This window comes from Colletotrichum higginsianum, chromosome 8, assembly GCF_001672515.1.
Source record: "Colletotrichum higginsianum IMI 349063 chromosome 8, whole genome shotgun sequence".
Classification (NCBI taxonomy): Eukaryota; Fungi; Ascomycota; class Sordariomycetes; order Glomerellales; family Glomerellaceae; genus Colletotrichum; species Colletotrichum higginsianum.
Window position 1 is genome coordinate 2,078,078 of NC_030960.1, and position 16,304 is coordinate 2,094,381.

General features: G+C 53.9%; 5 protein-coding genes across 5 annotated transcripts; 3 read left to right on the forward strand and 2 right to left on the reverse strand.

Annotated features, from left to right (window-relative positions):
• Window positions 1-1,285: 1,285 nt before the first annotated feature.
• Window positions 1,286-1,642, forward strand: CH63R_11603 (uncharacterized protein; the record flags this gene model as incomplete). Its single annotated transcript, XM_018306577.1, has 1 exon — window positions 1,286-1,642. The coding sequence occupies one exon, from the start codon at window positions 1,286-1,288 to the stop codon at window positions 1,640-1,642; it is 357 nt and encodes a 118-aa protein (XP_018153418.1).
• Window positions 1,643-2,680: 1,038 nt separating this feature from the next.
• On the reverse strand, window positions 2,681-3,394 carry CH63R_11604 (uncharacterized protein; the record flags this gene model as incomplete). Its single annotated transcript, XM_018306578.1, has 1 exon — window positions 2,681-3,394. The coding sequence occupies one exon, from the start codon at window positions 3,392-3,394 to the stop codon at window positions 2,681-2,683; it is 714 nt and encodes a 237-aa protein (XP_018153419.1).
• Window positions 3,395-5,062: 1,668 nt separating this feature from the next.
• Window positions 5,063-9,812, reverse strand: CH63R_11605 (ABC-2 type transporter; the record flags this gene model as incomplete). The annotated part of the gene is made up of 6 exons (XM_018306579.1): window positions 5,063-5,474; window positions 5,546-5,775; window positions 5,840-6,073; window positions 6,142-7,092; window positions 7,157-8,698; window positions 8,766-9,812. 6 exons carry the CDS (start codon window positions 9,810-9,812, stop codon window positions 5,063-5,065), a joined length of 4,416 nt encoding a protein of 1,471 aa, XP_018153420.1.
• A 678-nt stretch (window positions 9,813-10,490) lies between these two features.
• Window positions 10,491-12,862, forward strand: CH63R_11606 (Fungal specific transcription factor; the record flags this gene model as incomplete). The annotated part of the gene is made up of 5 exons (XM_018306580.1): window positions 10,491-10,600; window positions 10,828-10,943; window positions 10,994-11,490; window positions 11,884-12,333; window positions 12,389-12,862. The coding sequence occupies 5 exons, from the start codon at window positions 10,491-10,493 to the stop codon at window positions 12,860-12,862; spliced, it is 1,647 nt and encodes a 548-aa protein (XP_018153421.1).
• A 974-nt stretch (window positions 12,863-13,836) lies between these two features.
• On the forward strand, window positions 13,837-16,061 carry CH63R_11607 (Vacuolar sorting protein VPS1; the record flags this gene model as incomplete). Its single annotated transcript, XM_018306581.1, has 3 exons — window positions 13,837-15,210; window positions 15,265-15,774; window positions 15,831-16,061. 3 exons carry the CDS (start codon window positions 13,837-13,839, stop codon window positions 16,059-16,061), a joined length of 2,115 nt encoding a protein of 704 aa, XP_018153422.1.
• Between the last annotated feature and the right edge of the window lie 243 nt (window positions 16,062-16,304).

Sequence of the window (16,304 nt, forward strand, 5' to 3'; positions counted from 1 at the left end):
TTATTGCAAAATTCGTTGGGCTGTTCTTAACTATACTGAAGCACATGTGACATGGTGTAATTTAATGAGATGAGTGAAAACAGAATAGCCGACTCTTGAATGGTTTTGTAGCAGTTATCAGTGATGACAAAGTATAATAGTTGAGGTTTGGGCACAATCAGCTTAAGGGTCTTGGTTTATGCAGCAGATTGCGACCGCGAGTTCCACGCAGAACAGATGAGCCGAGGCCCCTAAGCTTCGAAAGCCTTTGGTTTTCTTCGTCGTCTTTCTTACCATTTCTGTTTCAGGGGTCGTTTTCATTAGTGCTCAAACCAATATCTTTACCCATCAACTGTCAGTGGGATGCAAACCGGGTGGTTTCTGAGTCCCATCGTTAACTCTGCTAACCCTAGCACACCATAGTAGCTCTAGGCTGGCGATGTACAGGAACAGGCTCTAGTGCCTGTAACGATGCCGACAGACTCGTACTCTATTATCACTACACCATGACATTGAATTGCTTTCTATGATTCCCAAGAGATAAAGCTCGCCGGTTGACAAGCTTAGTAAACGGCCAACATGCTAAAATAGTTTATCATTCCATGCCAACTTATCCATCCCAAAAGAGTTAATAGTCCTCGGCTATTTAGGCAATACAACGGCCAGTCTATGGCGCAAGTCGGCTGTTGAAGATCAATACACTAGTCATCTAGATATTTGATGTAGCAACTGAGGTTCCATGCCTTGTAAAAAGGTCACTGTAAACAATCCGAAGTGGATGCCTTGACTTTTGATAGCATCGTGAAGCACTTGCATGGTTGCGTGGGTGGCTATCGCACCATGCGATTCCGCGTATGGGCTGCACTTGCTGATCCAAAAACTCGGGCAACGCCTCAAGGTCACGCGGCCGGGCTAGTGATGTTGGTGGCTCACCAACTGCGGATTCTCATTCGCGAACCCGCTCCAGACACGCGTGCTAGTGGATCAGTCGGTCTGATTCCCCAACAGTGGACAAGGGATCTTCGGTGACCCCGTGACATGGGTGCCACCGGATGACATTGAGGCGTAGCAAGGGCTGTGAACAATGGTTCATATAACTTCATGCGCTCCCCCCTTCTCACAGGCGTGGCAAGCTTAGATCTATTACCTCAGTCGGAGAACTACCATTCACACCGAGAACGCGGCGGCGGCGAGAGCAAAATAATCAACCGGCCAATTCATCTTCTTCCGAATTCAAATCAACGCCAGCGAACCTCGTTATCTTTCAGTGGGGTTTGACACTCTAGAGACACACGCGCCGGCCAACATGGGGCTTTTCGGAAAATCATCAGCTCCCACAGAAGGTGCCGAGGAACAGCCTAAGAAGTCGCTCTACCAACGCTACCAGGACAAGAAGACTGGCCGCGACACCGTCATCTCGGACGAGGACCTCGTCAAGTACACCGGCAAGCGCAGAGATGAGATCAACGACTGGGCGAAAGATCGGCCCGGCGTCGCTGGGAACCGGGCTGCGGGGACCTTAGCGGCTGGTTCTGCCTCCGGCTTTGGTGGGATGGCTACGGCAGATGGGTACGGCGGATGGGGTATGGGTGCCGGGTCGGACCCCAAACATCCGCCGCAGCCGAGCCGGAAGGGGGATGCGGACGCTGAGCTGTCAAAGTAGGAGGCGTGTGGAGGAAGGGTCAAGGCTCATATAAATGCAAAACGAGAAATTGAGGAATATGAAGGGTGGTGGTTCTTTGGAGGCGGGCAAGTTTCACGGCTATGTTATCATTTGGGCGGGTCGCTGAGATCTTACACTCAGCCAGACATGTTTTATTGTACAGTTCCTCACGAGATGTCGTGTATTTACAACTGATTCTTACAACGGCTGGTGTGTAAAGGCGAGTACGCGGCTAATTTGACTCGTAGTCGGGTTGAGCTCTGGCTCCAGCCTCCATTTTTCGCCTATTCTGTCCAGGAAATAGTAGGCACAATCAGTTGAAAGGTATTCCAAGAAGCATAATGATGATGTTGGATTATGGGAAGCCAGTGAACTGATGGAACGGAAAGCCAAGCCATGAGTCTTAGCTTGGCTTCAAGTGGATATATCGGAAAGTCAAAAGCAGCCTGTTTTGAACGGAGGTCCGCTACCAACAGTCCACCGCCTTGGAACCGTTTTCATCTGTATGTTTTCCAATTGGGAGGCGCTTTTAAGACAAGAGCTGCGCCATTCCAGACGTTGCCGATCTACCGTCGATCTCTGCGGGTTTCGGGCTCCGAATTTGTCATTTGCGTACACAGAGACTCGAAGGAAACTTCGCTGACCTGAAAGCTGACGACCAGGTGATGTGAAGTCATCTTATCATAGTTTGCTTCTTAGTCCAGGACAATGACAACCATGATGCCAAGCTGAAGCATCTACAGGGTAGTCAAAACGCCGTGTCCAGCTTTCTAGGTAGGTGGTTTTGTCTTTAGTCATCGGGAGGGGGATATCAAGTCATGGATGCGAAAACAGTGATGGAATGGGAAGGTCGCAAGTATCGTTTGACGAGAAAAAGAGTTTGAATTCTCAGTTCATGAACAGGCCGTGGTACAATACAATTGCAAAGAGCAAACCCCGTAGAAAGAATACCTCATCAACGCCGCACGCGCTCATCGAAACTCATACAACCACAATTCATGCATCGTGACACCAATAAACGAACCAATGCGCCCCGCTCTAGTCCTGCCATCCGGCCATGCAGCTGCCCATCTCCCAGTCTCCGCTCGCGCACTGTCTCCAGCTGGAGGAGATCCTGCACTCCTCGGCCTCGAGGACGTTGTCCTCGCCCATGCGGAAGAAGGTGACGTCGCAGCAGATGGACATGGCCATCAGGCCGACCTCGCAGACGTGGGGTTTGTGCATCTTGAAGCTCAGGGGCGGGTCGGCGTGCTCCTTCAGCATCTCCTTGAGAGTGGGCTCGGAGCGCTCCGAGTAGACCTCGGTGTCGCCAAAGACAATGGGGTTGCACATGATGGCGCCCTTACCGATGTACTTGAGGGCGCTCTTGGGCTTGTGGCAGAGGGCGCCCCAGAGCAGCGTCTCCATCTCGATGGCCTTCGCGTGGTTGCGCAGCTTGATGGTGTTGAGGGGGCCCTCTTCGTCCGAGGACTCCTCCTCGTCGGACGAGTAGTGGCGCATCTGCGTGCCGGTCTTCTCCTTCTTTTCCTTCTTCTTCTTGTTCTTGTTCTTCTTCTTCTTCTCCTCGGGGGCCGGGGGGGACTGCGACGAGGAGGCTTTCCGTTCGCCGGTGGACTTTTCGCGGCGGGCTAGTTGCTTGTTGTCGACGTCTTCGGCGGCGCCCTGCAACTGGGGCTTCTTCTTCTTCTGGCGCTGCTCGGCGCCGGGCCCATGAGGGGAAGGATCGGTGGTCAACCCGAGAACAGAAGGCATCTTGGCGTGGTTCTGTTCTTTTACTCTTTTTCAATCCCGCTATGACTGGTAGTGTGTATGGCTAGGACGCTACGTAGTGGTTCGCTTTCGTCGTGTGGTTGTCAAAGGGATTTGTTTAGGGGGGGTGATAGGGGATACAAGTTTGTGTATCGATCCAAGTGTCAACGGCGGAGAAGGACGGTCGAGAACACACTAAATGGGGGGGGGGAGGGGAGGTGCAAGAGGGCGAGAGAAGGGGATAATTATGTCGTATGATGTCTCCAAGTCACGCGGCCCCTGCGCGCAAGTTGACGTCCATGTCCCAGAGTTTTGCTCCCATTGCCGGCCGAATCTTGAATTCCTGCTTTCTGACCTCGACCAAAGGTGACGTCAGGTGTCGTGGCCGCAAAGCACTGTTGAGAGGCCAAACAGGGTTTCACTGCACACACACAGAGCGCGTGGGGGGGGATGGAGGGGAGTGGGAGCGAGCTGTCTCCTACAGGTATGCCTTCACACTAAGGAAAATCATTGGGGCATTCGTGGGCCACAGCGGCGGCCCCGCATCTGCATTCAAGATGACATCAGTCCTGCGGGATGCAACTGTGCGGCGATCTTTGCAGAGCCCAGAACGCTGAGTCAGCCTATCGATGTCGGGGGGTATCCCTGATTGGCGATGCGGAAGGGCGACGGAGAACAGGGAAGCAGTTGAGATGTCAACTGCTCGAGGCAGTTCTAGACATCTGGGGAAATACCTGTACAGAGTAGATGCGTGGCTATGTTCTTCATCTTCCTCGCCGCCGCTATTCCGTGTTAGTTGGGGAACGCATGAAAAGTCATTGTTTCGACCTGCGCCCGCTAGACTGCTCTCGTGCGTGTCTAGTCACGAGCAGAAGAACATCAGATCAAGCCGCCGCCGCCATGTGTAACGTGTTTGCATGCTTCCCCGCATCAACCCTCGCGCCAGTCTAAATGGCTAAAATCGGTTCTAGGCTTTTCTCTGTGTTTTCTACGACTTTCGATTCCCTCGCGCAACAGAGACGCAGAGACTCCATATCAAAATCCCCCAATTCTAAACCCTGCGATGAGTATCATGAGCCCTTGGTCAATCCGAAACCGAGCCCGATGATGCGACTAGATATAGTTATTGCAATCCCTTCACTACATCGCCAGGCCCAGTCATGCAGCCGGTGGCCGCTGATCCAGCGGCGACGCAGAGAGCCCTCGAAGCTGTCGCCGCCGTTTTCACAGGAACTTTTCGGCTGGTTAATAACCCCCTGAGGCAACCCTTTGAGGGTGTTTCCAATTATGAACCAAAAGGTTTGAGTAAAAGTCTATCAGGTGTTGTGAGTACGAATACCGAGTGTCCGTTCCCAGTCCTGCGCGAGTCCCGACATACCGGAGCGGGGGTATCGGGGCGGGGCATCGGAGTGGAGCACCGGAAAGTGACGGTCGCGGGAAGCCCGTTCATGCCGCTTTTCGCCCCAGGCACTCATTCACCTGACATAGGTGAGTGGCCGGACAATCTGATGTTTTCCGTCTCCCAAGTTGTGACCGTAAACAGTGTATTGGTATGACGTGCAAGTTGTCGCCGAGCCCACCGCTCAGCATAGATATTGAAGTCTCTCGCTCTCTCTAAATTCTTGGGAAACCTATTCTATTTGCTCTTGTCTACAATGAAGCCCCCACCAGTCACTTCTTCTTGAAATCATTCCTGGGCACCCGCGCAACCCAGTACAGAAACGCCGCCGCGGCGACGTTGAACACGCAAAACGCCCAAACAAACCCGAAATCACGCCACCGATTCTCGAAGCTCATGTTCATGCCGGACAAGAAGGCGTTGGTGTCTGCCATGCCGCAAAACTGGCACTCGCTGGCGTTGCCATCTATGAGGTACCCGCCTGCGTTCCCGATGTACTCGGCCATGTAATCGCCGCAGCTGCTGCCGCTTGGGGCGCTGAACACGAGCAGCTCCGTCGGGCTACACGTGACGGGTGCATTCGCCAGGCCGACCGTGAGGAACCCTTCCATGATGTACGTGAAGGGATTGACGCGGTACATGAAGATCCAGAAGCCAGGCAGCTCGTTGGGGCCAGCCAGCACGCTTTTCTCAAGTCAGTCGGACTGTTCATCTTTGCCACAGAGCAAACTGTTGTTGGGGGGGGGGGACTTTACCCGCAGAAAGCAAACATCAGGATGAAGAACAAGTTCATGATGCCGCCCGCGACCTCGGCACTTCCCAACCCGGCAATCATGAGATGCGCAAACGTGCTCGAGAACAGGAAAAAGGCCCAGCAGATCAAGAACAAAGTGGCGGCGCGAGAGTGAACGGCATCTGTCCATGCCGCGTTCCGGTCAAGTCTGATGGGGTAGTACCAGAACAGGAAAGACAAGACAGCCATGATCTGACCATCCGGTGTTAGTTTCGCCATTCACAACATGTCCTGGTGGTCGTGGGGCGGGACTTACCGAGTTCCAGAACATTTCGACAATGATATTGGCAGCCAAGAAGGCTTTCCAGGAATACGACTTGGCGGGACGCTCGCGAGCTTCGTACATGGTGCGTTGGGACACGAAAAGGGGCATGATCTGCTGCACCACCTGGCCGAACATGGCAAGGAAGATGAAAACACCGAACATCTGGTTCCGCAGACCACGCTCCGTGTTGCTTCCTCCTACGAGCGTCAATCCGATAAAGAGCGCCTGTTTTTTATTATTACAAATGGTCAGAGGGTGACGACAGCGGATGCCGTGGATGGCGCTGTACTTACCGAACCGCTGGTCAGGATGGATTTCGACAAGATATACGACGGACTGCGCCAGTACTGCTGGAAAACCCGCTTTGTCACCTCGTGGATTTGGACCCGGAAACCCGCGGCAAACTCTGCGTACGCTGACTGATCGTTGTCCTCCGTCGCCGTCCGCGAGTCCTTCTCGTCCGTGTGCTCCGAAAGTCTCTTGAGCTCCTTCTGGACGGCCTGGTACTCCGGGCTCTCTCGCCATACCGTCGGCCAGTCGATATCCGTGTGAGCATTCGGGGCTGCCCCGATGACCTCGAGCATGTGCTCGGCGGGGTTTGATCCGGGCTGAAGGTCTGGGGCACCGTTCCGGCTGAAATAGTCGAGAAGAACGTGCGAGTTCTTGCCGATGTCGCCAAAGTATACCGTCCGACCTCCTCTCGCAAGCAGCAACAACCTATCGAATCTCTGGAACAGCGATGCTGATGGCTGGTGAATGGTGCAAAGAATGGCTTGACCGCTCTTGGTCAGCTTTTCCATCAAATCGCAAACTGACCACGATGTCTGGCTGTCGAGGCCTGATGTCGGTTCGTCCAAGAAGAGCAGCAACTGCGGCCGGGCCACCAGCTCAACGCCAATGGTCAAGCGTTTACGCTGCTCGACATTAAGCCCCTCGCCCAGTTCTCCAATCACGGCTTCAGCATACTCCTGCATGCCGAGAAGGTCGATCACAGTATCGACGTACGCCAGCTTCTCCTCCCGGCTGTACTTTTGAGGCTGACGCAAGAGTGCGCTGAAGCTCAAAGCTTCTCTGACGGTTGCTGTGGGGAGATGCAAATCTTGTTGCGTCACGTATCCGGTCTTGCGCTGGAAGGAAGAGTCCCGGATACGGCCGTCGACGAGCATCTCGCCGCTGACAACGCCCATTGTGACACGGCTAGCTAGCACGTCGAGGAGACTCGTCTTGCCAGCTCCTGATACGCCCTGAGACAACTAATGTCAGAAAGACCGTCATCTACGGCAGGTGATGTGATTGGCATGGACTTACCATGAGCGCAGTCAAGGACCTCGGTTTTACCCACCCGTCGACATTGCTGAGAATCCTTCGGGTCTCTCCCTTGACTTGGACGTCGTAGCAGACATCCTTCCAGTGGAAGAAGGACGTTTGCTTCGCGAGGTCAGGGCTATCGCTATCGTCAACCTTTTGCACAGCCGGGCGCGGCGGGTTGCCGCCAAGCGCTTCGTTGTCGTCGGATCCCTTCTTCACGTTTTTCAATGCCCGGCGCCTGAACACAAGGACTTCACCCTTGGACCTCTCAGAAGACACCAGCTCAACGGCGACGAGGTAGAAGAGCATGAAGAAGACGGTGATGGCAATCAAGATGCCAAAGTTGCGCCAGCGATGACTGTCAACAAAGTCGTAAACCACACGGAGATGATCTCCACCGTCGACATAGTTGACGCCCGGAACCGCTCCTCCAACGTCGCAAACTCGCTCGTTGGGCTGGATGGATGACGTGTCGTACCCGGGGCCGCCGGGGACGAACTCGGAGCAGCTGAAGTCGCGACCAACAAATTCGTTCAGCGCAAGACTTTCCTGTGCGTAGTACACAGGGTTTATCCAGCGGATCCAGCCTATCCAGTCCTTCAGGTATGTTTGCGGAATGGCGAACCCGCTAAACAGCATCAAAGCCAGCAGGATGACGGTCGAGGGCGCCAACGCCTGCGACGCCGTCTTGGTGACGGAGCCGAGGAACCGGAAGATCATTGACATGGAGAGCGTGACGCTGAAGGAAATGAGGAGGAAGAAGAAGAACGGCCCGGCAGACTCGCGGCGCAGATTCGCCATGAAGTAGATCGGAACGTTGATGAACAGGGAGTTCAGGAGCTTGTACGGAACATCGACAACCATGGCGGCGACCGCCTCCGCGCTTGGGTGGTAAAGAGCGTATCGGGCATGCTTTTCGACGATCTTTCGCTTGCCGTAAAGGGTGAGAATCTCCAGAATGCTGCCCATGGCGTTGATCAGGATACTGTAGAAAATGACGAGAAGCCGCTGGTACATGCTGGATGCCGTGGGAGACAGGTTGTAGAAGATACTCGAGATAATCAGGGATTCGAAGAAGTTTGTTGTTAACATGGTGATGGTCATCCACGGCTCGCTGATCAGGAGCTTGAAGCTACGCCATAGATTCAGATTAATCTGCTGAAGAAACGACAAAGTGTAGGGCGAAGAAGGTCTCTGTCGTTTCGATTGATGGGCTCTCCGTGTGGCGGAAAACTGCTTGTGGGTGTCCCCGCCAAAGGGAAACTCGTGTTCGAACTTGTCAATCTCGACCAGTAGACGCTGTCGATGCTGGCTGTCTTGCCAAGCTCGGGCGAACTCATCAGGGCTCCGCGGTGGTGTTGGCCCTTCCCAGTCGGGTCGCACAACCCTTTCGGAAAAGCTCGTCATCGAAGTAAGAAAGTCGGCCGTGGTCTTCTGCTCGGGACACTGAAATCCAAGCCCTTCGAAGTATGCCTGAGCGTCGGGGGACTTGCCAAAGAAGATCTGACGGCCCTCATACAGAACAATGACCTTGTCGAAGAGCTGTTGCACAACGTGTTAGTTCCAAAGTCGGGTTCAAGATGCTGAGAAAAAGACATTGCGGACTGACATCATATGCTTCCTGTGGTGCCTGGTAAATGGCCACTGCAGAACTGCAGCCAAAGACGTCGGCCTGCATCCGAAGGGTGCGGCAAAACTCGATTGCATTGGCGGAATCAAGGCCTCGAGTACTGTTGTCCCAGCACTGAAGGGGAGCATAGCTCAGCACTGCTTCGGCGATGCTGACCCGCTTCCTTTCCCCTCCGCTCACGCCGCGCACAAAGTCGTCTCCGACCCGGGTGTTTTTGGTATGGGAGATGCCGAGAAGCGCCATGACGACATCGCGAAGGTGCTCAGCGTACTGGTGCTTCGAGATGCCGTCTGGAAGATCCATGATCTGAGGGCAGCGGGCCCGAGCAGCGAAGTAGAGAGTCTCGCCAACAGTCAGGAAGGGGAAGTGATGGTCGAATTCTGCCGTGTAAATGGCCTCTCCTTTGAAAGTCGTCTGCATCTCCTCGCTTGAGATTCCTTGGTAGTTGAGCGTCGCGCCGTCGGCTACGTAGAAGCCGTGTGTCTCGCCCGCGATGGTTTTCAACAGAGTCGTGCAGCCAGACCCCGGAGGTCCCAGGACGGCGAGCATTTCCCCGCTATGGATAACGCCCTCCAGACCGTGCAAGATATCGATCCGCTGCTTTTTCCTCGATGGTAGAATCCACGAAGCCAGCGCTGCAGCCTCCAAGAAGAAGTTCCCAACTGTCTTTTGGTAGTCCATGGTGGTGCCCAGTCCATAAACCTGTAAGTTGCTGAAAGCCAGGCCAACCGTGTTCGGTGCGTTACCGAGAAGAGCTCTGGTCTGGAGCTTGTAGAATGCCGCAGCCCACTTCCGAGCGTTGAAGTCCGGGTTATTGGGGTCGATGGCCGGGTCGGAGGGCTCAGGAAACAATGAGTGGCGATCTCCATGAGATAATGAGGTCAGACGCTTGGCCAAGTCTTGGATCTCTTCCTCGACGTTTTCTTCGATGTCTGACGGGGCGGTGCGAGTCGTGTCGGAATCAAAGTTGGCAACATAAGGCTCAGCTAGGGTCGCATCTGGACCCAGCAACCCAAGAGCTGGCATAGTTGGAGAGTGAGCGAATTGAGCTGATACTCGGCTCTAGATTCCTTCGATGAGTGAATGTCTGAAAACAGAACGCCCAGGTCGTCTTCAAGCTGACAGACACTCGTTGGGCGGCGGAGAATGGCACCGCAATGATACCGTGGGCGGGGCGGGTAAAAGGCCGAGTAATGTACAGCGTCGCTGAAAATAGACGAATAGACAAATGAGCCGTCAAACATGGTGAAGGTCGAATACTTATATTGGCTCGCGCTAATGTCCATTTTGAAGATTCCAAAGTTTCCATGGGTTTGTTGGATCGCTGCGGCGTAGTGGAGATTTTCAATGTCGTCGTTTCGGAGACTGCGAAATGTCCTTAGTGAAGATGATGCGTGATTCGTCAAAATATTTCCGAGCGGATCCGGGCCGCAATTTCGGAGAGTGCGAAGGCCCGAATTGCGGGGCACATCCGCCGGAGTGGGGCCGTTCAGCGGCCGTCGTGCAATTAGAATTCACTGGTGCGTCACACCAGAAGTCCTAATTAGGACTAGACCCGTCTTGATGATGAGCTAAGCATGAGGCACTGTCATTCGCCAGGAATCAACATGACTCCGGAGCGACTTTGTCATCCACCAACTCTTGAGACCTCTGTCAACAACAGCCCCAAGCGCCAGTGCTGTCGCATCTTCTGATCCTTTGGGGATGCAACCGTCTTCTAAGAGCTTGTTCCGCGTGTCCGCTTGCACCAATACCGTTGCCTGCCTCTCCATCGGAACTTGGGGTCTTGAGTTCAGATGGATCGGCAAGGGGTCGTAGTAGTGAACGGTCTATCGGTAAGCACGGAATCTCATCTCATCCTTCAACTGCAGCCTGTAGATCCTTGACCTGTCCCGCTTCTAAACAGCCGCCGGTTCGACCCTTTCGATCGATTTGTGACTGACTTTCAGCCCTCTTTTGCAGTGTACAAACTGTCGTGGCAAAAAGGTACCTCGTCGACTGAAGTAACCTGTCCTATGCCCCCAACTTATCTGTTTCTCAGCTTAGATGCAGCCGCGACACCCCCGTGTGTGAGCGGTGCAGCACCCTTAACCTTCCCTGCCAGTACCCCCAACGAAGGCCCCGCACGAGTAAAAGAAAGGACGCAAACCACCACAAGTGAGTTTCTCAGGACCGTGATGACTTTGCTGCTATCTGGACCTGACTAGGGATCCTGCAAAACAGTGCCGACAACGACAACAACTACACGCTATCTCTCATTCTCGATCGCCTACAACGCATCGAGAAAGGCCAATCGTCAGTCTCCAGGTCCTCTCCAACGTCTGCCGACTCGGCCTCGCAACAGCCGGAGATTAGTGAAACCCTTGACGGAGACAGCCCAGCGTCAAGCTTACTGGCAGTCAATGATAATGTCAGGAACTCCGTTTCAGCATCAAGTCCCACGCCCATCACGCGGCTCCAGGCGACTCCTCTCGCCAGCGATGGGGCTCTGCCAGCATTAAGACCGGCGGCTCTCGGTGCTACTCCCCATCATCCCGCTTCGCTCGACGTCGCGTCCACATTGAGCGACACTTTTGACCGTGTGCGAGATAAGAGGCTCAAACGATCTTTGGGAGTGAATGTGGTGGCAACCGAGGGCATCGACATTTCTCCTGAAAAAGCAAAGACATGGATTCACAGTGAGAGAACTCGAGCGACCGATTTGGTTAGATGTGGAAAAGTAGAACTCACCCAGACTAACGATAATATCAGACTATTTCACCTACAGCCCGACGGAAACTTTTCTCAGTCTCGTGGACAGAAAGACCATAGAACTGATACCGGATATGTTATTAATGCGGCATGTTACGCTTGACCCATGCATTCTCATCATTTACTTCGTCATCCTATGGAGAGGATGCTACATCCTCAACACGCGTACTTTCCATAGCCCAGACGGAAAATATTCCAGGCAATTATATCTTTGCTGCCTACGAACAATACCGAGCTGGCAAAGAGAGGCGACAGGTTCTATCACGGACTTCATAGCCGCCATATTCATGGTTAGTCGGGACACTTCACTATCCTCGGACCTCACGGCTTACTGGGCATCTATCAGACCGGCGTGGCGACCGAGTGTTTCGACTTTGAGATGAGCTTAGAAATGCATCACTTGGCATGCGAATATGCCAAAGGGCTTCACTTGCACAGCCTCGACGGCAACGATTACTTCGCGGCTACGGGGTCGACACGCACCGACGATGACCGCAAGGGCATGTGGGAGCTGATCCAGAAAGATCTGTTTTACCACTTGATCTACAACAAGCCCGCAACCCTGTATCCGAGTCTCGACAAGTGGCGAGTCAATCTGCCGTGGTTGTCGTTGGACTCGCCCCCGGAGAACGTCGACAACGTGTCGACAATCTCGTTCCTCGTCCGCAGCCGCCTCACGTTCATCCTCATCCATTTCTTCCACACGCTGGAGAAGCTCGAGCACGAATCCGAGGCCGTCGGGGCTATTGAGCCTCTTTGCCACGAAGTCGAGCTTTTGTTTGAGGAATGGGGAATCGTCGGTACAACGGGGCACCTTACTCGAGAACTGGGTTCACTGACACCTTTGACAGGAAAATTGGATCCAACGCTCCCTTCACGACCAGATGGATCTCTGGATTTTGGCCGAGCTTGTCCTTGCCGGCTACACCTCCATCATCTTCATGTTGCGCAAGGCAACTCTGCTCAAGTCGAATTGTCCTAATCCAGTCTCTTCCGACGTCAACATTCCCAAAACGGACTACGCAACAAGAGCCTCGCGCCGCATTCTCGAATTGACGTACAGCATGATGCACGTCTGGAGGTTTCCCGCGGCCGAACTGATCTCCTACATACTGGGTGCCTACCGAGCGCATATTGCTTATTCTCACCTCGCCAGCAACGTCATCAGTTCGCTCACGACTGCGGAGATGGTGGAAGATTTGCAGCTTCTGGACCGTGTTGCTCAGGGCATGGGGACCGCCGCTCAGCAAGAGAGCGACTTTTTCCCGTTGGCGAGAGCGATGCAGGAGATCAACGCCGAAGTTCGGAAAAGGGTGGGTGTCTAACATGAGAGCGTATATGCAGATTCGCAAAGATGAACATTGGATTTCGGTACCTCTGGAGCACATGTTACTCTCACAAAGTCGTCTCCTGGCCAGGACCGCCCACTTTGACATCACCACAGATGGGCATGTTGATCTCCTTCCTGCCATGCAGAGAGAGCACTGAGGAAGCTGCGTAACGATTATGAGAGGCTTATGGTGATAGAATGGATTCGTTTTGGATTAGGCATATGCACATCAACTCAAATCCTTATTTCCCATCGTTCTTCGGTTACTATGAGAGGAATTAAGTTTGTTGAGGATTGCCCGTCCTGCTGTTCAACATCTGTGGTAGTTCCTCGGAATCGGGCGACTGAGCTTTCCAACCGAAGTTATTTTTTCCTCATGAGACGCGCGTTCTTGGAAAATCGATTTACTCTTGTCCGGGCACGTTGGAGTATCAACGACGGAACGAAGTCTCCTCATACCAAGATTGAGTTCGTTGTGCACATGGCCTCCAGCATAATGTAGATTCACATGGAGGTAGTTGGTTTCTGTTGGGACGTTTCACTTCAAAATTGACATTTGAGATCTTGAAAAGACTGATAAAGAGTGTACAGTACCTATCTTGATTATTTTGAGGACCATCCTTACTACGCTCTACTGATAAGACATGTGTAGTTAGTTTGACCTTACATTGACATGTGTCTGATCGCACTCGAACCTTAACTTACTCCCAGTCTACCTCTCCGATTCGGTCTAGACGAGTCTATGACATGATCATCCGAATACCCATGGGGCATACATACAGCAAGCTGTAATATGGGTCATTCACATGTGCCTTGTCACGTAGGGGCAGCTTCAGGTGCCAGAATTCATGTTGATAAATAATGAGACACTCGTCCTTCTCAGGTTTTCGTGGCACCAACACTGCTCGTGCCTAGATGCCTCCCTATCATTGAAAACTATCTACGTTTTCCGGATGTTAAACCACCACAATGGCAGTTTCAGGCCCCATTAAGCCCACGGCCCCGACTTTGGGCCTGCGTTCTCAGCGTTCAACCCAGCGCCTCAACCAGATTGAGAAGATCAGAGCCAACGGCATCGGCGATCTCGTGGACCTGCCACAGCTGGTCGTGTGCGGCGATCAGTCCGCCGGCAAAAGCTCTGTTCTCGAGGGCATCACCGGCATACCGTTCCCTCGACAAGAGGGGCTTTGCACCCGGTTTCCCACGGAGATCATCCTACGCCATTCCAATGAGCCGTTGAGGACCAAGGCATCCATCCGTCCTCACTCCGGTCGCTCGGCGGAGATGGCAAGGACCCTTCGCAGCTATGAGCGCGAGATGAAGGAAGACCTTTCGGACCTTCCGGTCGCCATCGAGGAAGTTTCTAAGCTCATGGGTATCCGTGGCTTCACCGACTCCCAGACCGACGCAGCTTTCGCCTCGGACGCCCTCCGTATCGAGGTCACGGGTCCCACGGGTTTACAGCTCAGCATCGTCGACCTCCCCGGCCTCATCTCCGTCGCAAACGAGGAGCAGTCTGAGGCGGATGTCGAAGCCGTCCACGCCATGGTCAGGGGCTACCTGTCCAGCTCCAGGACCATCATCCTCGCCGTCGTCCAGGCAAGCAACGACATCGCCAACCAGGGCATCATGAAAATCGCCCGCGAGTACGATCCGGACGGCCAGCGCACAGTCGGCATCATCACTAAGCCCGATCTTATCAACGCCGGCACCGAGGCCAAACTGGCCAGCATCGCCAAGAACAAGGACTCAATCAAGCTGAAGCTAGGCTTCTTCCTACTCAAGAACCCAAGTCCTGCCGAGATGAAGGCGTCGAGCACGAAGCTGAGCCGTGCCGAGCGGGAAATGAACTTTTTCTTGTCGGCGGTTTGGAAAGCCCAGGATCTCGACATGAGCCGCGTCGGCATCGAGAACCTCAAGGTGTTTTTGCAGGAGCTCTTGGATGAGCACCTCGAGAGGGAGATGCCCAAGCTCAAGGGCGAAATCAGACGTGTCTTGGAATCCAAGGAGAAAGAGCTCGAAGCCATGGGACCTGAGCGCCGGTCCCTGGGGGATATCCGATCCTTCATGACAAACCTGAGCATGCGGTACTTCACGCTCGCCCAGGCCGCCCTCGAAGGAAACTACCATAGCTCGGACGCGCAGTTCTTCGACAAGAAGAACGGGACTCGGCTCCGTTCTCTCGTCCATCAGCAAAATGGCCAGTTCGCCGCCCTGATCCGTACGCGTGGCCACAAACGGGACATGCTGAGCGACGGCGAGGATCTCGAGACCGTGAAAGGCAGTGATGCGGATCCACAGCTGGTGGTCAGCAGAGGCGAGATGATCTCATGGATTCAAGAAGTAGGTCGAGTTACGAATTCCCAAGCTGTTTTGCGGAGAACTTACGATGTGCAGACATATTTGCAGACGAGGGGCCGTGAGCTGCCGGGTAACTACAACCACGTCCTTCTTGCCGAGCTCTTCCATGAACAGTCCAGCCCGTGGCGCAAGATCGCTGAGAATCACGTCTCGGAGGTTGTGGACGGGGTCTGCAAATGGGTCCATCAGGCCGTCTTCTGCCTCTTCCCCGAGGACCGCCTGCGACGAGACCTGGAGATGATCTGTCAAGAGCGGCTGGAGAGGTGCAGAGCTCACGCGTTTGAAGAGTTGCGCAAGATATTGCTTGACGAGGAGCGGCATCCCATCACGTACAACCACTACTACACGGACAACATCCAGAAAGCCCGCACCGATTCGCAAAAGGCAGCCTTCCAGGGCGTCATGAATGGCTTGACGTCGAGATACGACATGAGGATCTCCGAGGACAGAGACCAGCTTATTAAGATATTGCAGCCTAAGATGTGCGTCAACATGGACCAACAGGCCTGCGAAGAAGCTCTGGCTGGACTGAACGCGTATTACAAGGTGATATACGGTGCATTCAATGTTCCTCTAGACAACATTCTCACATGGCTCAACAGGTTGCGATGAAGACTTTCGTGGACAACGTGTGTCGGCAGGTGATTGAGCGACACATCTTGGGCCCGCTGCCAGAGATTTTCTATCCCAACACAGTCTCCCAATTTTCAGACGAGGAGCTGCTTCGTATCGGCTCCGAGTCCGAGCGAGAGACTTCACGACGTCAGAAGCTGGGTGAGGCGGCCGAGGGACTTCGGAATAGCCTCCTAGAGCTGCAGGGCTTCTCAGGTTAGCTCATGTCTAGCATCGGCCGGCCCGGGGGAGGGGAACTATGTCCAAAGGGCTAGCTCGCTGATTTTCTTCAGCTACTTCTACCCTTTGGAGACTCCCCATCCGAGTTCGGATGACGTTGCGGTTCTCTGGCGTAGTGCTGGCTTGTGTTCTGGCGCTGTGGCTGCTCATCCAGCTCTGGAGCTCTTTTGTCGGGCTCTCCCCGTGGCGTTTACTTCTGTCCATCTTGGACGTATGCACTGAAC